Here is a 24,031-nt window from a genome sequence, read left to right as displayed (position 1 = left end):
CCATTCTCCTTAGCCCAGTCCCATCTATCCAAATCATCTTGCAAAATTTTGACATTATGTGCATTCACTATTGCTCTACCCAACTTTGCATCATCAGCAAACAAATGAATGGTTCCTCTCAGATCCTTTGCGATATCATTAATGAACAAATTAAAATACTAGTGGGCCAAGAACAGAACCCTGCGGCACACCACTAGTCACAGGGCATCTTTTGGACTCTACTCCTAAATAAATTACTCTCCATCAACCACCCTCCTATCCATCTCACCACCCCTATATCCATCCCCATATGCTGCAGTTTGCTGATTAGAATTCCATGTGGTATCCTGTTAAAGGCCTTATCAAGGTCCAGTAGTATCACTGTAAACCCATTACTCTTATCCAGCTCGGCCATCACTGTGTTATAAAACGTGAGCAAGTTAGTGAGGCATGATCTACCCTTCACAAAACCATGCTGTCCTTATACAGTATCCTGTTATCATCTATCCATTCCTGTGTTCTTCTATCGACTACGTTCTCCAAAATCTTGACAACAACTCCTGATATGCTGATTGGTCGATAATTTGCAACAGCAGTCTTGGAACCTCCCTTATGCAGTGGTACTATTTTCCCCTCTTTCCACTCCTTGGGACTAACCCAGACCCAAGACTCAAATTAAACAAAATGGTCAAGGGCACTGGCAATTCTTTTGGTTTGCCGCTTCACGTAAGATCCAAGCTGGCATACCATCCAAACCCACAGATGTCATCATCATACGTATCAAGGATTTAGTCCTAGCATGGCCTGTTCCGGTTAGAAGTCATCGTTGAATCATTTAAGAGGACGTCCTTGTTTTATTTTTCCTAATGGCTTGTACTTTAAGGCTTGTTTTGGTAATCTTTCTGTTTTCATTCTTTGAACGTGTTCCATCCATTTATGTTTATATTTTTTAATTTTTCTATTACTGGTTCTTTAATGCTTTCATAATATCTTCGTTTCTTTTGTGATCAAATATACTTTGCAGTTTTTCTCATAAACTTCATTTCTGCTGTTGTTAATCTTTGTTTGTCTTTTTGTTTTATTGTCCAGATTTCGCTTCCATACCTTAAGACCGGTAAGGCTAATGTATTGTATACTTTTAGCCTGGTTTGTTTTTAAACTAGGTTTGGTTTAAATATAGAGTTAATTACACCTGTTATTTTTAAATATTTTGCAATTTTTATGTTTATATCTTTTTCATTTTCATAAGTGATCATACATCCTAGGTAGTTAAATGAATTCACGTGTTCTAAGATCTTGTTATCTATTACTATTTTAGTTCTTGCCGGATCTTGTCCTTTAAAGGCCATAGTTTTTGTTTTTTCTGTTGATATTATCATACCATAATCTTTGGATATCTCATTTAGATTTAAAATAGCTTTCTGTAAGTTATCTTCAGAATTTGTAATTATTATTTGGTCATCTGCAAAGAGGAGAGTTTTTAAGTTAACTGTAGGTGAAAGTTTAATTCCTTGGTGTAAATTTTTACTCCATTTTATTATTATTTCATTTAAGTAGATATTAAAAAGAGTTGCTGAGAGGGGACATCCCTGTCGGACCTCTTGGTTTATCTCTCTTGTATATGATAGCTCGTGATTTAATCTTATTTGTATTTGATTATTTTCATATATACTTGTGATAGCTTTTAGGATATTATTTGGTATTTGTCTTTCTTTTAATATGTTAAATAATATGTTTCTTTTAACTTTGTCAAATGCTTTTTTCAAAGTCAATAAATGCAATATGTGTTTCCAAATTATATTCTCTTCTTTTCTCTACTATTAATTTTAGGCAAAAGGCTGGGTCTATACATGATCGTCCTTTTCTAAATCCATTTTGTACCTCTAGAATAAAGTTTTCGGAATTATTATTATTATTATTATTATTATTATTATTATTCAGGCCTCTAAGGAGTCAAAAGACTCAACGAGGGAGGTCCTTCCTAAGACATAAAGTCTGTCAAGAGTCATCGAGGGGAGTCCCCCCTGAGAAACACAAAGTCTATCATACCACTCTTTAAACTCACTGACTGTTCTCGCTTCCACCACTCCATCAGGCAATGCATTCCACGGCTCAACCACCCTCCACACAAAGAAACCACTCCTTACCCTCTTGCTCACAGTTTCCTTTCGTAACTTCCAGGGATGGCCTCTTGTCATCACTCCTTCCCGCTGATCAACCAAGCAAAAGAACTCCCAAGTGTCAACCCTGTAACCACCTCTCAACAGTTTAAAATTCTCAATCATATCACCTCTCCTTCTTCTATCCACCAAACTCTGCAGTCCACATTCTCTCAGCCGATCCTCATAACTATCCTTGTACAGTCCTGAAACCATCTTTGTCATCCGTCTTTGTATCCTTTCCACAGTTAATTTATCCCCTTCAAATCCTGGGGACCAAATCTGAGAACAATAGTCCAAGTGTGGTCTGATCAGAGACTTATACAACGGAATGATAACCCTCTTATCTCTGCAGGTCAGTGTCCTTCTCATAATAGCAGCAATCCTCTGTGTTACCTTCACCACCTTTGCAATATGTCCCCTAAACTTCAGGTTTCTATCAATCATCAACCCCAGATCTCTTGTCTCCCCTGCTTCCTCCAGTCTCCTCCCATAGAGTATGCAGCATCCCATTGATGTTTCCCAAACTTCAAGACCTTACATTTTGCTGCATTAAACTGACACCCCCATTCATTTGCCTATCTATCTAGCTTATTTAAATCCTCTTGCAGGGCTACCACATCTGTACTATTACTAATAATCCTTCCCAGCTTCGCATCATCTGCAAACAACTGAATATCCCCCTGCAATCCACTGGCTATGTCATTGATATGAAGGTTAAACAATATAGGTCCTAGTACTGAGCCCTGAGGGATCCCACTTGTAACCCTCTGCCTCCTGGAAACTGCTCCACCATACACAACTCTCTGATACCTATCAGACAGCCAATCCTGAATCCAGTTGGCCAATCTGACATCCAGACCCATGTGCTGCAACTTAAATATCAGCTTATCATGTGAATATTTCATTAGTTTGTTATTTAAGATTCTGCTATATATATATATTGTAACAGGAATTTAGTTTACTGATACCTCTATAGTTTTTAGGGTCATCTCTATTACCTTTCTTAAAGATAGGAATCACAATTGCTTTTTTCCATTCTATTGGGGGATACCAGTTGAGTAAATTTTATTTAAAAATAATAAGAGTCTTTTTTTGAATCTTGTTCCTGCATATTTATATAGTTCTGAACCTAGCTTATCTTCTCCAGGTGATTTTCCGTTTCTTGTTTCTTTCAGGCTGATTTCTAATTCTTCTTCAGTTATTTCCTTTTCATTTTCGTTAATTGTTTGCCAGTTGTCTTTTTTAAAATATTTGTCTGTCCTCAGTTCTGTGTAGTAATTTAGAAATTCTTCTAATTTTAATTCAGTGTTTAATTTTATGTTTTCTTTGGTATCTGCATTTAGGTGTTTCAAAATCTTATATACATTGGGTCTTATTTTATATAAATCATGTTCTAAATTAGAAACAAATTTATTCCATGATTCTCTGTCTTTTTGTGACTTCTCTTTTAGCTATGGCTCTTATTCTTTTATATTCTATTTCATCTTCTAATCTTTTACTGCTTAACCATTTGTGATAGGCTTCTTTTTTCTTTTTAATTATTTCCTTGATTGTATCATCCCAGATCTTCAGTTTTTTTCTTTTATTGAATTTTTTGGTCTTTCCTAAGCTTTCATTTGCTGCTGCATTTAGTATCGTTTTTATATTAAGCCATTCTATTTCTTCATTTTGTTTTATTTTATCTAGATATTGGTTAATTCTTTGTTCATATAGACATTGTACATTTGTGTCATTCAATAATCTAGTTTTATAAGCAAATGTTTCGATTTTTCTTTCTGTTCTTGTTACTTGTAGCCATTTAGGTGGTAATCTTAATTTTATTTTAACAAGGAAGTGGTCACTGCTTATTTCATATCCTCTGTGAACTCTAACATCTAGTGAAAATTTTGATGTCTTTTCATTTAATATGAGGTAATCTAATATTGATTTCCATCCTCTTGCTACCCAAGTATATTTATGTATGTCTTTATGTTTATAGAAGGAATTCATTATTTTTAGTTTATTATAAACTACAAAGTCAATCAATTTTTTACCATTTCTGTTTAGAGTGTGTTCTCCATGTATTCCTATATTATCATCAATTTTCATGTTTCCAATTCTTGCATTTAAGTCTCCTGCTAAAATTATGTAGTCATTTTTATTTATTTTATTATATATGTTTTGTAGCTGATTATAAAAATCACTATTATCCTGTTCTCTTCCTTCTTCTGGGGCATATAAATAAATTATTGTTAAATAGCCTCTATCTATTTTTATTCTAGCTTCTATTATTCTTTCATTCCATAATTTATAATGTTTTAACTGTTTTGAAAGGGAGTTATGAATTAAATCATGACTCCTGCTTGTGCTCTTTGGTCTCTGTCGACTCCACTGTATATCACATTAAAATTTTCAGTTCTCATAGTTCCTTTTAATTTCTTTTTTGTTTCAGTGATTACTGCTATTTTAAAATTTCTTTCATTTAGTAACTGGTTTAATTCTATTTCTTTATATGCTATTCCTCTTACATTCCAGTTTGCTACGTGTATTATATTTTGTCGTTTCCATTTTCGTTTTTCCCTTTTCCATTCCAGGGTCGTTTCCCATAGATTGAAACCGATTATCTTTTTCTGTCAGCTTACAATTAGGATTATGTTCTCTATGTCAGGGGACTAGCCTAACGATGGAATAGTTCAGTGGTAGGGCTGCTACCTTAAGGCTTCTGAACTAGCCTTCTTCCGAATTTAAACCCATAGGAGGAATAGGGTATATTGAAGGGGAAAGAGTAGATTATAGAAGAAATATAGTGAGGTTTATAGAGAGGGCATAGTTGTAAGGCCAGAAATGAAAAGACCCCATGGCCCTCGAGTACTCTAATAGCATAAGGGTCATAAAGTAAGAAGAGTTGGCTGATAAGGCCTTATAGGAAAGATTAAAGTAAGTGGATCTTCCTCAAAGTAGTAGAAGGAGAGGATAGATCCAGCTAGGGGTCCATGGGAGTGCCGCTTCCCTTACAATCAAGATGATTGCCCCCTTATGGCCCTGTTGGTCCACGAGTCCTTATTTAGTATATTCAGACCACCCCACCATATATATATATATATATATATATATATATATATATATATATATATATATACACATACACACACACACACACACACACACATGCACGGGCATGTACACACACATGGTGGGCTCCCCTATCTGCCACCCAGGGAATGTGCTCTCTAGGGGTTACAGGGTCCCCAGTATTCACATTAAGGTTTTGTAATATACTATTCACCTCCATTTCATTCACCTCAATTCCCATATAACCTGTTGTCCTTTCATTCCTGCAATATCACCACCTGAATGATATACTCTTGCAAAGTACTCGCCCAGTAATTCCACTATATCAACTAATTCAGTTACCTCCCGACCATCGGCATTCCTTAAAATCATTCTGCCATATGCATTTTTTCTTTTACTTGCAGCATATCGAAAAAACTGTTTGGGATTCTCTTTGGCTTGCGCGGCTAATTTCCTTTCATAATCAGCTTTTCTTTCCTTACCACACTTGTTACCTGGCCTGTGCTTTATACTGTTTGTGCCTGCAGGTCACCTTTTCCTTAAATTCCCTCGACAGTTGTTTCTTTTTTTGCAGCTCAAGCTTAATGCTGTTATTCATCCATTTAACCCCTACTAGATTTGCTATCTGGACTCTAGGTATACAGTCAGGCCATTACCTCCTTCAAACACTCCTTTACCACTTCCCATGCACTATCAACATCCAGCCCTTGCAGTTTTACATGCCACTGAACCAAGCAATCTCCTGAGCTTGTCATACTCACCAGCCCAGTACTTCCACATGTACCCTTTCTTAATTGAAAATTCCACATATTTGGCCACCTCCCGAGTCAAAACCTTATGGTCACTCTCACCAGTTGGTGGTAAAGTGGTCATATTCATTACAATCAAATTCTCAGATGCAGTTACTAGGTCAAGCACTCTTAAACCCTCTAGTATATTCCATTACATTCTGTCTCAGGTAGTTATCCCTTAATAACTGCATAAAATCCAATTCCTTCCTCCCATGTGTCCTCTTCTCCTTCCAGTCAATGTTACCATAGTTGAAATCCCCCATAATAATTACCCTCCTTCCACTCATTGCATCTATTTGTCTATGTATACTATCTCCACCATCTATTCCATCACCTGGTCTATAGCAGCACCCAACTGTATATTTTGTTCTGCTTGTCTCAATCTCACACCAAATAGCCTCAAATGTGCTCTCTTCACTATCCTGCAGTTCAATTTCAGTTCTCCTTGGCTGTAGTTCATCATGTATCATTAATAACACTCTTCCTCCCATTTTTTTTTCTTTCTCTCCCTCCTGAACGCACTATAGCCTTCACATTCTATCCCACTAGCTATATCATCTTCTGTCAGCCATGTCTCACTAATGCCAATAACCTGTGGCCAGGAAGAGTCAACCAAGTCCAAAAATTCTTCCTTCTTGTTCCTAATACTCCTGGTATTAGTATACATAAAGTGCAGAAGCGTGTTAGTCCCATCCTCTTGAAGCCCTATGTCTCCTACACTAAATCCATTCAGATGCAATCCATCCATCTTATATAAGTCCTTTCGCCCATCAAACTCACTCCACATGTTCACAAACTCCACACCACTCCTCATACATAAGCTGCGCATAAAGTCATTTGCAATTATGGCTCTTCTTCTCAACTCTTCTCTGTCATACCTTGGCAACAGACTCACTATCTTAACTCTCTCACTCTTTTCTTTTGCTACCTCTAGTAATTTTTTCAAGTCTTCTCTCATAGCAAATTTATCTCCTTTCAAATCATTCGTTCCTGCCACTATTATCACTTCTTTCACCCGCTGCTTTTGCACTCTAATAGCCTCACTTACATCCTTAATTTTCGCATCCGGCGTGCATGATTTTATCAAACTCATCTATTACACTTCTTACAAGTGAATCGCCGTACAACACTCGTTCCTTCATTTTCCTTTCACTACCAATCATGCTCTCATTTTTCTTATCACACACTCTCTTCCTTCCATTAGCTGATGCACTCGGTAAGCAATTTTGTGATCGCTCGAGCTGCCGCTTTGCCCTATGTATCACTCTGCGCAACCGTGCAATCTCCCTCATTGCAACTAGCTTCTCATTTTTTTATCACTCAAATTATTCTCACTCTCTGTACTTTTACTTTCACTCTCAACCTCAACACCGTTCTCAATACTATCTGGCACTACATTGCAAATTTCTATCCTATCACTACGTTCTATCACATTATGGCTTTCATCCATTAAATCAGTCTCACGACCTAAGACATACTACAAATCTTTACATTCCTGACACTTTCGGCACACTTACTGAATGTAAAGTTTTGCTTTTGGATCTCAAAGTAAAGCTGCATATCATATTGGAGACATTGTATTACAGGAGGTGGAGGAAGCATGTGATCTTGGGATATATTGGTGGATAAAGAATTAAAGTTTAAGGGACATATTGCAAAAATAACAAAAACAGCACAAAGAAATTTTAGTATATTAAGAACACTGACAAGTAGAGATAAGGATATAGTCATTCTGCTGTACAAGGCTTTGATTATACTACATTTGGACTACTGCACATCAATTTGGTCACTTGCATTCCTAGGTGAGAAGCAAGCTGTGGAAAAAGTTCAAAGGCGAATAACAAAAGCAATATCAGGATTGAAGAATACTTATTATGAAGGTAGGTTGAGATAATGTAAATTACAGATGCTAGTCAATAGGTGGAAGAGGGGCAATATAATTGAGACATATAAATTGCTAAGGGGTGCTTATCAAGGAGATACTGAGGATATTTTTCAAAGGGTTGAAGGAGGGAAGGGGATGAAGACAAGAGGTCATTCTTGGAAGTTGTATAAAGGTGTGGTGCATAAGAGTGCAGCATGACTTTTTTTGTATGGAGAGTGGAATTTACTGCCAATTACATGTTAGAATGCATTTTACTTTTGCCTCCCTTGATGAGTCTTGACTCCAGGAGGTGTTTGTATTACTATTACAATAAAAAGTATCTGGACTGATGTGTTAAATAGTGAATAGTTTTTCAGAGTTTAGTCTCTTTTGGGGACTGAGCTAAGCCTTTTCGGGCACCTACTGCTGCAAAAGCATCTTCCACAAATTTCACAAAGTAGTCTTCATATCAAATCCTTTGGTCCCAAGAAATGTTTTGAACTGTTGAAATGTGTCATTGTTTTCTACATCACATGCATTCAGCATATTTTGAAGTGCTTAATGATTTTTTTTTTATTGTTTGTCTCTTAACTGAAATTTAGCATGTACTTACTGGAATGTGCCTCTGATTCATATTTTCATTTATATTCATGAATATTCCAACTCTCCTCTCTTTCACACACACACACACACACACACACACACACACACACACACACACACACACAGTTAATCATAACTTCAATTTTGCACCCCCCCCGAGGTTTTTCATTTCTCGATGCTTCGGTTACTTTAGTTCTTCCCTTCTTAAATTAATGGGACCACTCTATAGACTAGTGTATCTTATAGCAGCATTTTTATGCGTTATTTTGAAGGAGATGCATTTAACTGGCTGTTTTTGCCAGTTTTGCACATTCTTCGTATATTCAGGAGTAGTGGTAAGGGTATTGGAAACGTTGGATAAAGACAAAATTCAAGAATGGTTGGATCAGGATATGATACTCTATAGAGACCAACATGATTTTGTTAAAGGTAGATCCTGCCTTAGCAATCTATTAACTTTTCATAATGGAATGACATCTGAGTTGGACAAAGGAACTGGCTATACAGTGGTACTTCTGGATTTTGCTAAGGCTTTTGATGGGATACCTCATGGAGCGCTGTTATGCAGATTGGAGCAGATGGAAGTGGTTACTAAATTGGTGATATGGATAGGAGAATGGCTCAGGGAGAGATACCATAAGGTAGTGTATGGAGGAGCCGAGTCCAAGATAAGGCAGGTGTGCCTCAGGGCTCTGTGCTTGGACCATTGTTGTTTAATTTGTATATGAATGATATAGGAAATTGCTTAAAGGGAGATATTCAGTTGTTTGCTGATGATGCAAAGTTGGGTAGCGCAATAAAAAATCAAGCTGATGTTGAAAGTTTGCAGGATGATTTAAATGAGCTGGTAGAATGGGCAAAAGGTAATGGATGTCGGTTCAATATGGAAAAATGTAAAGTCATGCATTTTGGGATTAAAAAATTACCAGCTGTGTACTACAATGATGGAGCAGTAGTCCAAGAAATTGATGAGGCTAGGGATTTGGGGGTGTTGGTGGATAGGGAGATGAAGTTCAGGGGACACATTGCTAAGGTGTCCAAGATTGCACATAGGATTACTTGGTTGTTGAGGAACACACTGACATCCAGAGATGAAAAGATTATTATTCCCCTTTATAAAGTGTTGATACTTCCACATTTGGATTACTGTGCTCAGGTCTGGTCACCTGGATTCCTTGGAGATGAGGAGGCTGTGGAGAGGGTTCAGAGAAGAGTGACTAAGTTGGTGAGTGATGTAAAAAATGCTCCCTAGATTGAGGGCTTATGGATTGCAGAGGTTGGTTGATAGGCAGAGAAGAGGGAATATGATAGAAACATTTAAATTACTGAAAGGTTTTTATAGAATTGATGCAGGGGAAATGTTTCAGCTGTGTGATAGTGATGGAAGAACCAAGAGGTCATCCCTGGAAATTAAAGAAGAGTGTGGTTAACAAGGGTGTGATAACAAGGTTTTTTGCCTGGAGGGTGGTGAATGAGTGGAGTTCATTGCCTGACTTAGTTGTGAGCTCTTCATCTGTAAATGAATTCAAGAAGAGATATGACAGATATTGTTTTGCTAGTTTGGTCTCCCGTGATGAGTCTACTAACTCCATGGAGATACCCGTAATAATAATAAATTCACGTTTCACTCAAAAATCCAAAAGACACGGTTTAGTTTTATTAACTCTCCCTAACACACTAATCAGAAGACAATAAATATTCTCAAGTTTGTATTGAGTCATAACAAGCATTAATGGCTGGCATTGAATACATCCTATCTAGATACTTTTTTTTTTTACTTATCTCTTTTGTATGAAAAAGGCTTTAAATACAATATAGTGATGTTTTCCTTTATAGTATATATATTTATGTTTGGCAGTTTGCCAGAGAGCAATGATTGCCTTAGGAGTGACAATGTGGTGTCAGAGGTGAGAAAAAAAAAAAAGGTATTTGTTCTAAATTTACAAGGAGCTTTGCTTTGTCTGTTAGGTTCTAATTGCTGTGGATACTTTACGTTTTGAGGTTTTTGTGGTTTAAAGTATAGTGTATATCTTGTTGGTGTTTATGTAATGTCCATGTGTTAAGGCTCAAGTACTGGGAGAATATGTGTTGGAAGTTTAATGAAATATTTACATCACTAGGAAAGGACGAAATATTTGAAGCATTAAAATTTGCTTTGAATCCTTTCTTAGTGCTGTAAATATTTTCCAATATTTCCATTAACATGAGGTGTTTGTAGTGTGTTATGATAATGGCAACCATTAAGTCTTTTTGCAGATACAATATTGCCTAGTGCACCACTATTCAAGGACTACATTTTATACCACATACTACAAGATTTTTTGACTTGCTTGCATCCTGGCAGTTACAAATGTGGTGGGTAGGAAATGGGGTGCATATCTCATAAAATAAAGGAAATTGGAAGAGCTTAGCAACATTGATATCAGCAATTGATTTAAGGGACTACAATAGTCAATGTGTGGTGTTAATGCTGGCACCTGTGCACACGCACACACAGATGAGTAGCATGATCAGGGTGAGGAGGATAAGCATCATGTAAAAATGAATGTAGTAGATTTAAAGGATGGTAACAATTGGGTATGTAAATGTCAAGCGAGAGTAGGTTACTTAGAGAGGAAGGAAAGAAAGCAAGTGGGAATACAAAGAGAGAGAGAGAGGAAGGAGAGAAAGGGATGCAAAAATTGGATGCAAGTATGGAGATTCAATAATTCGTGAGTGCAAAATAGAATGCTAAAGGAGTGCTTGCCTGGAGGAATGATAGTGTGACTATGGAAATTAAGCAAAGTGAAAGAGTGGATGAGATGATGTGATGTGTACAAATGACCTGAGAGGTGATATGAATCAGGTAGTTAGAGATTGAGGTTGTATGGCAGAAGGGTCTGAGAGGGAAAATAGTAAGAAATTTTGACCAGATATGATAATGCAGAGATGAGAAGAGCATCAGTAATGTATGGCATGATAGCGAGAACATGTCAAAAGAGAGACTTGGATTATGTGGATATTTGGAATGTACTGGAGGATAGAAGATGTGCAGGGAAACTATAGTTATCAGGGTGAATGGAAACAGGGGTGGCCTCTTGTATGAATAGATCTTCAGGAGATGGAAGAAGGTATGGTGTTATGCAAAGCCTATTGGAGTCAGAGGGAATAATAATAGATATAGAAATGTTGACTTTCATTCATGTCGCTATATACAAATGCCTGGAATATCAAGGAGATGAATTAGTGGCATTGATAACCTAACATCAGCCATTCAAAGATTATTGGGATCAGTGAAACATGGTTGACAGAAGATAATATACTGACAGGAATAGAAATAGAAGGATATAGTGTGTTTATTTGGATTTGGAAGAATATAGTAGTAATGGTTTTTGAGAGTACATGGTGTGAGGTGAAGTTGGGGGGGGAGACATATTTAGTGGGATGTGTTGCTATAGGCCAGAGAATATAGTTTGAAGAACAGGAAATGTTCAGGCAATTGAGTTTGGCAAGTGTAAAATGAGTGATCGTTATGAGAGATTTTAATTACAGCAGTATTATATGGGAAGAGGAAACAGCATATAGTAGTATGAAAATAGAATTTTGGGAATACTTGAGGGACAAATGCCCCAGGCAACCTGTAGTAGAAAAAACAAATTTGAATTTGGTTCTGGCATTGGAGGACCTAATTATAACTGAAATGCCATCCCTGCCCCCAGCTGGAGAGCATTACCATGTGCTCTTCATTTAGAGATTGAGTAGACATGTGGAAGTGTCAAGAAGAAAGAAATTTGTGGAATTATAACATATGTGGTTATAATAATCTTAGAAATCAGCTTGGGACAATTTCATTGGTGGAAGAATTGGAAGGGTAAGATATCGGTTGTGTATGAGAACTAGTTAAGAAATATTTATTAGCAGCAATGACAACCTTGATATAATATTCAATATAATAGCCATCCACATTACATCAGATTGGTGTGAAGTGGATGGCTACAATACTGAATACCGAGAAGGATACTGACGAGCAGATATAGAAGAGTTTTGATTACATTGTATAAAGCTAACGATGGGAACTGCAGATGAAAAGGAATTATGGAAAAAATATGAAAAGAGCGAAGGAGAGCAGTTGCATGAGAAATATAAGACTCAGACTAGGAAAGTGCTTATATCAGTCGCATCTGGATATTCAATCCAGATGTGACTGATCGGGACTTTATATGATGGAATGTCATTCTTCTATCTCTGCTGGTCAATGTCCTGCTCACTAATACAGCAGTCCTCTAGGTTACTTTCATCAACCCTGTGATATGTCTCCTAAACTTCAAGTTTCTGTTAATCACCCCAAGATCCTTTTTCTCCTCCACTTCCTCTGGTACAGTTTCATCAATAGTTAGCCATCATTGATGAATCCCATACTTTAATACCTCACATGTAGTTGCATTAAACTTATATCCCTTTCATTTATCCATCTCTTCATTTTATTCAATGTGGTAGCTCTTCTTCCTGAAGGACTACCGCATTACCGTTATTACTAATAGCCTTCCCAGTTTCACATAATTTGTTAACAACTGAATATCCCCTTGCACTAAATTGGCAGTGTCATTGATATAAAGCTTAAACAAGAAGTCATAGTACTGAGTGTTGTGGAACCTCACTTGTAACCTTCTGCTTCCTTGATACTAATTCTTTTTAAAGAACTATAAGTCAGTCAGTCAGTTCCCAATCCAATTTACTATCCTGATATCGCAACTCATGTGCTATAACTAAGATATCAAGTTATGTGGCATCCTGTCTGCGGTCTACTGCCACAGACATCTAGCTACAATCTGCCGAGATATTTGCGTACCTATGCTTGAATGGAGCCAACTCACAAGCTGACCTGCCACAGTGCATCAATTACATTTTGCTGTTATAACCAAAAATCTGTTTTCATGCTCCATGGAAGAGCAAGGGCAATCTTTTAGTAAATCTGGAACATACTCCAATGCTTTGAAACACTGCGAAGACCCTAGATACAATGATATACAAGATTCCAAACTTTCTGGCAATATCAGTAATTCTGCAGCCTTCAAGCTTTCCAATAATTCTTTCCCGCATGAAATTATCTAGATCAGGGTTGTCCAAAGCACTGCATGCAGCCTGCAGTGCGATTTTGTGTGGCCCGCCTGTGGGTTTTGATTTTCACAAGCGAAAAAATAAAATAACATTTTGAATCGAATGCGTATTAGATATTTTAATGCTATCACTAATCAATAATCTTGATGTTGGTAATTTCATTGGGTGTTTTTACATCACTATATATCCACATGTTTTTCAAATATTAGATGTGTCAAAGAAGCATTCTTACATTGTTTTGTTCCAATGCGCATGCTCTGGGCGTTCACAGGGAATGTGAGTGCACGATTAGTGTTCAGTCATCGAGGTTATGTCACTGCCTGTTCACCAAATTACTAGATACAGATTGTGATGTGGCCCTCTGATAAATCTTTTTTTTTTCTTAATGTGGCCCTCAGATTACCTAAGGATGGACAGCCCTGATCTAGACGATGTCTTTGAGACATTACAAGACATCTAAGTTTGCAACTTTATTCCTTAATGAAAAGAACTTCCTTCAAAATTCGCTTAGCACAGCCTTTTGCCTTTTATCCTGTTGAGTGCTATCACGTGACCCACTTTGCATGCAATTCAAAAATATGAATGTGTACCCACTTTCTACTCAATCATCAATTACACAAATTGCCACAAGCTAATTGATCTGAATTTGCAGTTGTAATATTCAGAAATAGTCTTCATCCTTGGGTTTTGGACACCAGTGTATTATTATTCAGGACCTTCATTGAGTCATGACTCATCGTGGGAGCCCCATCTTGAACAACACAAATTCTATAATACCATTCCTTAAATATATTCACTGTTTGTGTTCTCACTATACTATCAGGCAATGCACACCACAGTACAACCACCTTCCATGTAAAAAAATCCAATCCTTGCACTTCCATTTGTAACTTCTTGAGATGGTCCCCTGGCCTTGCACCTTCCTTTTGACCTACCAAATGAAAAAAAATCTCCTTTCAACCCTGTAACTACCTCTCAACCGTTTAAATGTCTCAATCATATCACCTCTCTTTCTATTGACCAAACTCTGCAGTCCACACGTCCTCAGCCATCCTCATAACTAACATTGTATAATCCTGATATCATTTTTGTTATCCACCTTGGTACCTTTTGAAGGTTAACTTATCTCATTCAAATTCCAGTGACCAAATCTCAATACAAATAATCCAGATGTAGTCTGATCAGGACTTTATACAATGGAATCAACACTCTTCTATATCTGCTTGTCAGCATCCTTCTTGGTATTCGGTATTGTAGTAATTCTCTGAGTTAACTTCACCACCTTTGAGATATGTCCCTTAAATTTAATTTTTTTTAGAATCAATTATCACTACAATATCCCTTGCTTCTTATACTTTCTGTAGTACAGTTCCAACAATAGAGTATGCATCTTCCATCAACAAATTGATGGGAAGATGCATACTCTGGGCTTCAAATTCCAAATTTGAAGCCCTCACATTTAGCTGCATTAAACTGGTACCCTCATTCCTTAGACATCTGACCAGCTTCTTCAAAACATCCTGAAGGGCTGCCACTCTGGCAGTATCACTGATAACTCTTCCCAGCTTCAATCATATGCAAATAACTGAATATCTCCTTGCAATACATTGACAATGTCATCGATATAAAAGGTTAAACGATTAGTCCAAGTATTGAGTCCTGACGGATCCACTTGTAACCATCTGCTTCCTTGATACTGCTCCACTGCATACGACTCTGATATCAATCAGAAAACCAATCCACAATCCAGTTCACTAACCTGATATCCAAACCCACATGCTGTAATTTTAATATAAGCTTATCATGTAGCACCCTGTCACATGTCTTTGTAAAATCCATACAAATGGCAGTATATGCCTTTCGCTCATCAACCACTCATTACTTTATTATAAAAGGCAAATCAGATTACTAAAATAAGAGGGCCCTTTAAAAAAGCCATGCTACTCTCATACATACACAGTGTTCTCATCTGTTCAATGCTGAATGCAATCTCTCAATTTCTCCAAAATTTTAACTATAGAAGAAATACAAACTAGCCTATAGTATAAGACTTCCATTATACTATCACCCTTATGCAATGGGACTATCTTACACTCCTCTTTGTCAGAATGGAGATGTCAGTTCCTTAGCTCATTCTCTTAAAATTCATGATTAAATTGTGAAGTCCCATTGCCTTATTGATTTCCAGAGAAGTCCAGTCACCCAACTTCCATTTTCATCTAACAATGTCATTCTGCACCAATAATTTCTCCTCCTACTGGCTACATAACGAAAGAATTTCTTTGAATTTCCCTTTGATTTCAAGGCTAATCTCTTCTCATATTCAAGTTTTGCCTTCCTTATCATGCAAAGCATGATAAGGAAGGCAAATCTTGAATATGAGAAGGCAAATCTTCCTTATCATGCAAAGCATGATAAGGAAGGCAAAACTTGAATGAGATCCTTTGATGCTGGATGAAATCTAAAATTCTTGAATCTCGTTTTTCTTCTACTGCATGTTGCCTACTACATTTATTCTTCAAGAATTCAAGAAATTCCATTCCCTTACTAATGCATGATGTGTCCTCTTCCCAGTTTATACTGCTGTAGTTAAATTTCCCCATAATGATCACTTTTACATTTGCCAAACTCAATTGCCTAAACATCTCCTACTCTTCACCCTCTGTTCCTTGGCTTATGATATCCCACTTAAACATCCTGTCCTATGCACTTCTGCCTTGCACCATATGTTCTCAAAACCATCAGTGCCATTTATTTCCAAATCCTCCCCTCTGAAAGGACACAACTCATAAGTAATATTCTAACACCATGTTTACCCTTCTATTCTTATCAGTATGTCATCTTTCATCAACCATATTTCACTGATCCTAAAAATCTTTGGGCAAGCTGAGGACTATTATTGCCACCAATTCATCTCCTTTATTTCTGATACTTCTGGCATTTGTATAAAGAAACATCAGTGAACTTTCTAGCTCCCTTTGTATCATTTCCATAACTCTCTCTCACTCCTACTCTGATTTGCTTGGTATTCATTGTTTATAGTTGCCCAATCTTTTCTTTCACACTTCTCACCTCGTTCCTGATATATTCTACTTCTTCTTTTGGCACATCTATTTCCGTCTAAAAGCCATCTACTTTTTCTCAACATTCATCCACTCAATCAACATAATCTTTGAAGATTTCATGATGTTTCAAGCCTATTACACTCCCTACTTTTATGTTTTCATTCACATTCCACTCTCACCCTCAATGATGCTACTCTTTTCTCTCTCTCTCTCTCTCTATGTTGGTATTTACCCATTTCTGGCATAAAGCTGCCATGGTCTGTTATGCTAATTTCTAAATCACAAGGTTCTTCCCATTTTGTATATTTTCTGCAATCAAGCACTCCCTGATCTCTCACTCGCCGCATTTAAGTTGCAGATGCCACGATTATTTAAACACTGCTCAAAGAATGCTACAAACTATACTGAAATATCACATTTTATTAATATTATCATTAAATATTAAGTACAAATTCACTAACAGCAAACTCTCCACAGATTTTACATTCTATCTAGCTTAGATTCCACATAATTTAAAGTAAACTTCACTAAATAATAATGAAAACTTTTTTTTGCTGCAGCCTTGTAACACATCTGACTATAACCTCACCCTCTGGCAAGTCCACTAAATTAAATGTATAATTTATAATAGTAACAGTGACTAATAATTCTCGTTGTGTATATGTTTTATTTGTCATTGATTGTTGGGAAGTGGAATTAGAATGGCAACTATAACTCTTCATTTGATGTTATTATTCAACCAAAATCATTGCAAGTTCAGTAGGTTGATTAATAATTTGAATACACATGCAATTCTTTCTTCCCAAGCAGTATGACATCCTCCACCCATCTCTTCAAACAACTTAAAATAAACAAACAAAAAAAAAAAAACCTCACTTCTAGAAATATTACTAATTACAATAGTTTCTCCAACTACTAGCACACAAAGTGCAACCTCAATTATATCTATACTTAATAAAATTAGAAGAAAAAAAAAGTCACTTATTTGTAACCATTGATTTCCTGTTTCTCTTGTTGCTTTTGCAAATTATAAAATCATAATTGATCAAACCAATTTATGTATTATGTAATATATTAAAGTGAATAGGTTTTTTTTATGACTTAAGATAACATTACGTCCGAGATGTTTCGCTATGCTATTGAGACAAGTCACAAACGTTTATTTTACTAAGAATTTCTATCTAAAAAAAATTTAACATAGTGTTCTATAAATATTGATGATTCTATAAAAAAATGAGCCTGTCTGATGCAGAAGAAATATGATTATTAGTCCAGTAATAAACCATTTTCACTTAAACCAAATCATGTCATTTTTCATTATTATTATCATCATCAATGCCAGCCTGGTTGGCCAAGTGGTTAGCATATCCACTCTCCAGCCAAGTGGGTTCAAATCTTGCCAAGGGCATAGATGTTTGTAATTGTCCTACTAACCAATTACCATATGTATTGTCCTGGTGCAGTTTAACCTTTGATGTCTTTGCACCATGAAAATCAAATTAAAAAAAAAAAAAACATTATTATCAACAGACCTTCTTGTAGTCAAGATATGCATCATGGGAGGTCCCACTCACATGTACAGCTCATAGTACCTCAACTTAGATGTATTCACTGTCCTTTCACTTATCACACTCTCAGGCAATGCATTCCAATCACCCACTACTCTCCATGCAAAATATCTACTCCTCACCACCTTGTTCAAGCCCACCTTATACAGCTTGTAGGGATGGCCTCTCATTTTCTCTCTATCTCCAGATATTCTGTGAAAAATCTCATCCATGCTAATCTGGTAATTATCCCTTGCCTACTTATATGTCTCAGTCATGTCTCCCCTCTTCCTTCTATCTACTAGGCTCTGTAATTTGCATGTTTTCAATCTGTCCTCACATTCCAGAAACCAAAAACCAACCCAGTCAATCAACTCTGGTCCTCTCCAATATCTCATCATCCTTTGAAAGCCTGCCAACAAAATCTGTGCATTATAATCCAAATGTGGCCTGATCAAAGTCTTGTACAATGGAATATCAAAACACCCTTACTTGTACACATTAGTGTTTTCTGCATCATTCCCATAATCTGCTGTGTCGTCCTCAACAATTTTAGCAAAATATGCATGAAATTTCAAGTCCCTATCCACCACAACCCTGAAATTATTCAAAACAGTTCACATTTGGGAACTGTTCTGAATAATTTGAAATGTGTGATGTAAATGATTAAAATAACTTGTATTCCTCTCAGCAACAATCTTTTTTGTGCTTATCAATAATTTATAATAAAAATAAATATTAAAAAAAAATGCCTAATGTACAGAATGCTGTATACGCATAGATTATTATGGTTATCTCCATGGAGTCAGTAGGCTCATCGCAGGAGATCCAAACTATCAAAACAATATCTATCATATCTGTTCTTGAATTCATTTACAGATGAATAACTCGCAACTGAGTCAGGCAATGCATTCCACTTATTCACCACTCTTCAGGTGGAAAACCTCGTTCTCAGACTCTTGTTAACCACACTTTTCCTTAATTTCTAGGGATGACCTCTTGTTTTTCCATCACTATCACACAGCTGAAACATTTTCCCTGCATCAATCTTATCAAAACCTTTTAGTAATTTAAATATTTCTATCATATCCCCTCTTCTCCATCTATCAACCAACCTCTGCATTCCACAAGCTCTCAATCTATCAATGTGAGGAGCATTTTTTACATCACTCACCAACTTAGTCACTCTCCTCTGAACCCTTTCTACAACCTCCTCATCTCCAAGAATCCAGGTGACCAGATCTGAGCACAGTAATCCAAATGTGGAAGTATCAACTCTTTATGAAGGGGAATAATAACCTCTTTATCTCTGGATGTTAGTGCGTTCCTCAATAACCAAGTAATCCTATGTGCAATCTTGGACACCTTAGCAATGTGTCCCCTGAACTTCATCTCCCTATCTACCAACACCCCTAGCCTCATCAGTCTCTTGGAGTACTGTTCCATCAATATAGTGCACAGCTGGTAATCTTTTAATCCCCAAATGCATAACTTTACACTTTTCCCACATTGAACCAACATCTATTTCCTTTTGCCCCATTTTACCAGCTTATTTAAATCATACTGCAAACTCTCAACATCAGCTTGATTTTTTATTGTGCTACCCAACTTTGCATCATCAGCAAACAACTGAATATTTCCCTTTAAGCTATTTCCTATATCATTTATGTACAAATTAAACAACAATGGCCCAAGCACAGAATCCTGAGGCACACCCTGGTCACCTGCCTCATCCTGGACTCTGCTCCTCCATACACCACCTTCTGGTATCTCTCCTTGAGCCATTCTCCTATCCATATCACCAGTTTGCTCCAATTTGCACAGCAGTATTCCATATCACCAGTTTGCTCCAATTTGCACAGCAGTATTCCATGGGGTATCCTGTCAAAAGCCTTAGCAAAATCCAGAGGTACCACTGTGTAGCCATTTCCTTTGTCTAAGTCAGATGTCATTCTATTATAAAAAGCTAATAAATTGCTAAGGCAGGATCGACCTTTAACAAAACCATATTGGCCCTTATAGAGTATTATATCCTGATCCAACCATCTTGAATTTTGTCTTTAACCAACTTTTCCAATACTTTTACCACCACCACTCCCGAGATGGTGATTGGTCTGTAATTAACTACCGCAGTTTTAGAGCCACCTTTATACAAAGGAACTACTTTCCATTATAAATTTAGTTTAATCCTTTATCCAAGTGTGAGCAAACAAAGTTTGCACCTGAAAGTATTTTCAAGACTGGGGTAAGGTGGTACAACACTGGGAAACTCACTGCATACTGAGATAGGAGTGATGTTAGCTTTCTCCACCTTTGCAGTGAGTTTCCCAGTGTTGTACCACCTTACCCCAGTCTTGAAGATACTTTCAGGTACAAACTTTGTTTGCTCGCACTTGGATAAAGGATTAAACTAAATTTATTATAGTCTAACCAAGTGAAAAATGAACTACTTTCCCTTCCTTCCACTCCCTAGGGACCATACCAGGGTTCAAACTTAAGTTAAATAACTAAGTTGACAATTCCTTTGTGCATTCATGTAACACCCGAGCTGATATTCCATCTAAACCTACAGCAGTGTTCGCATTTAAATTTTGCAATATACTAAGTACCTCTGATATCTTAACTTCAATTTTCACATTAGTTATTGCTACAGGTACAGAGATATTCTCACTTGGGTGATAAACTTTTGAAAAGTGATCACTCAGTAACTCTACTATTACATCTGAATTGTTCACCTTGATACCATCAGCACCCACTAAGGTTATCCTTCCGAAGTCATTCTTCCTTTTAGTTGCCACATAGCGGAATAACTCTTTGGGATTACCCTTGATCTTCTTGGCTAAGGTTTTCTCATAATCTGATTTAGTTTTTCTTACTATGCTGGTAACCTTCCTAGCTTGAGCCTTGTACTGATCACCTTTCTTCTTGTAAATTCTCCATAACATTTTCTTTTTTTTGCAGATCAAGCTTGATACTACTACTAATCATCCATTTAACGCCTACCTTGTTTGTCTTCCTGACCATGGAGACACAATCTGATATCGTCTTCCTCAGATACCTGCTGATTTTATCCCATGCACTGCTAACATCTTTCCCCTGCAATATGTTCTGCCATGGGACTGCTGCAAGCTCACTCTAAAGCTTGTTATAATTGCCTAACCTGTAGTTCCGTATATACCCAGCAGTGTGTTGGGACTAGCTCGTTGTTAAAATTTTAACAAGCCGGTTGTTAAAATTTTTCAGATTTGGCGAGCCGGTTATTAAAATTCTTTATGAAAGGATAGATGATGAATGGTGGTATATACTTTTCTTGTAAATATTTAGAAATTGTATAATAAATAATATTACACTTGCATATATTATTATCAAAAATAAATGCATAAAGGAGAAATCGCAAAACACAAACTCAATTTACGAACGGAAATTTGGAAACGATTTTATTTACTAAACAATGTCTGTATTCATTAAAACACAAACACGTTTTCAAAACTCCCGAACTAAGTATTTGAATAAACAATAATGCTTTATTTTTAGGCGAATTTCCAAGAACTTGCAACATTAAGTTCTTGGAAATGCAACATTGTTGCACTATCAATAAATACAAAAATTCGTCGAGACAGCTACAGTCTCTGGTCATTTGATCGACTACGAGTGGTAATATTAGTGTTACATTTTTTTTTGTTCACGATTTCATTTGATAATAGGTAAGTTGTAGGTAATATAGGAAAATTTTCTTTAATATATGTTTTTATTTCAGTTTTTTCTTTTTTTTTTTTTTAATAATTAAAATAATTTTAATCAGGATTAGAGTTTTGCAGTTGAAAAAGTGAATAGCCGTTAGTTGAAAAAATGAAATAGAACGAATCTTCTTAAACATTAAAAGGACAAAATTTGAAGAAGCAGAAACAAAGACATCTGAAGATGCAATAGAACTTTGTGAAGAATCAATTTTTCATAAAGCGAGCTGGTTGTTAAACATAAAGTGAGCCGGTTCTTAAAAAATTAGCAATTTTTATACCACTGTATATACCCCTTCTTAAGAGAGAAATCCACAAATTTTACAACCTCCCAAATCAATACCACATAATCGCTCTCACCAATATTGGAGATAAAGAGGACACCTTACTTATGCATATATCCTCTGAACCAATGACAGGTCCAACATTCTCACACCACGTATCACATACACCCAGTGGGACCTCCCACATATACATGTAAACATGTGAGAAACATTGTATGAGATTGAATTAAGAACTTTCAAAATCAGTAGATTCAGAATTTTATTTGGTTTATAGATATTTTCTGAAAATATTAAGTTAAAAATTGATAAGCAAAATGATCTTGGATGTTTTATTCAACATTTTAATGTGATTTTTATTTTATTCTTTCAGCATTCATTATCTCAAGAGAAAGTAGGCTGTTTTTTTATTAGATATTGGCAGTCTCTCTACTTTTGTGGAGTTGGTTGTGCTTACCTTCTCTCTTTTCTCCTATTAGATATGGTAAGAATTAAATTGAACTGTATTGATTTCAAGGAATGAAATTTAACATAGGACATACTGAAAAATTACTTGACTTGAGTTACAGAAAGTAGTTACTAAAATAAAGAGCCAAAACGCTTCAGTTTGGTGATGCAAAATTATATAAATCAAGTGGATATTAAATCCAGCATTATTTCAAAGCCGAATGTAGAAACAATGAAAGTTTTGTAAAAAAAAAAAAAATAAATAAATAAATAAATAAAAAAAATTGACCAGAGAGCTTAGGGGGAATACGCTCACTGGCATTCTTGAGTTGCCCTAGCACAGACCACATTGAAGACATGAGCGTTTGCCCAAGTGTCCATATATTCATCTTTTATTGGTCCATTTTGATAAGGTTTCACTGGCCTGACAGCTGTTTCAAACTGGTTAGTTCTCCTCAGAGACTAGGCTAAAACTTTAAGAGAGAGCATAAACTCTCGTTCAGTACTAAGAAACTTGAAGTGTCGGAGAGGTGTATTTTTCTTAAGTGAACTCTCAGTTGGTGCGTAAAGTATTTACTAAAATAAAGAGCCAAAAGGCTTCAGTTTGGTGATTCAAAATTAAATAAATCAAGTGGATATTAAATCCAGCATTATTTCAAAGCCAAATGTAGAAACTATGAAAGGCAACTCGTGAATGCCAGCGAGTGTATTCCTGTAAGCTCTTTGGTCAACCTTTTTACGAAACTTTCATAGTTTCTACAGTCAGCTTTGAAATGATGCTGGATTTAATATCCACTTGATTTATATAACAGATAGTACTACTTTTATATTATTAGCTTTTATTAAGCTAATAAAAGCTTCTATAATAACTGAATTTGTGAATATGCCAAAACAAACTTGATACTATGATGTGATGAAAGATTGTGCTGGATAGGGGCATCACCTGATTAAACAAGGCATCTGCTGTTTTCACTAGGAAGACACATAAAAGTGAACTACTGAAACATTTCCAGCATCAGAATTGAAGAAAAAACACCATCAGTGTGAGAAGTATGATTGGAAAAGAGTTGAAAATTTTAGAATCAGACGTGAAAATTCAGGACAATGGTAATAAATAATGGCAAAGTTCCTGTTTAGGATATGCACAGGTTATTACAGACACCATGTTTTATCTTAAAAACGTGCATAAATTCACATGGTGAATACAAGAATTAATTATTGACTGTGTAAAACTTGATTAACTGAAGAGGATATTCTAACAGAGATAAAAACTGAAGGGTATAATATATTTCAGCAGGATAGGGAAGATAAACGTGATCGTAGTGTTACTCAAGAGAGATGAATTGTGCACTCTCAGGTGGAGAATTTTGGTGGAAATAACACTAATGACTTTGAGAGTATATACAT

The 24,031-nt window shown here is 36.2% G+C and overlaps 1 protein-coding gene and 1 long non-coding RNA gene across 5 annotated transcripts in view; one reads left to right on the top strand and one right to left on the bottom strand.

Moving 5' to 3' along the window:
* LOC150099789 (uncharacterized) overlaps window positions 1-24,031 on the bottom strand; it is a 102,727-nt gene that overhangs the window by 44,328 nt on the left and 34,368 nt on the right. The window lies entirely within an intron of this gene.
* LOC150099790 (uncharacterized) overlaps window positions 1-24,031 on the top strand; it is a 123,948-nt gene that overhangs the window by 75,938 nt on the left and 23,979 nt on the right. For both annotated transcript variants that reach the window (XM_090404164.1, XM_090404165.1), the window contains exon 7: window positions 22,551-22,661. In XM_090404164.1, coding sequence (XP_090260290.1) covers window positions 22,551-22,661 — 111 coding nt within the window. The remainder of the gene's footprint in view (window positions 1-22,550; window positions 22,662-24,031) is intronic.

This window comes from Typopeltis vanoorti, chromosome 14, assembly GCF_054136105.1.
Source record: "Typopeltis vanoorti isolate ZY-2024b chromosome 14, IOZ_Tvanoo_1.0, whole genome shotgun sequence".
Lineage (NCBI taxonomy): Eukaryota > Metazoa > Arthropoda > Arachnida > Uropygi > Thelyphonidae > Typopeltis > Typopeltis vanoorti.
This window is presented reverse-complemented; position numbering and strand designations above follow the sequence as displayed.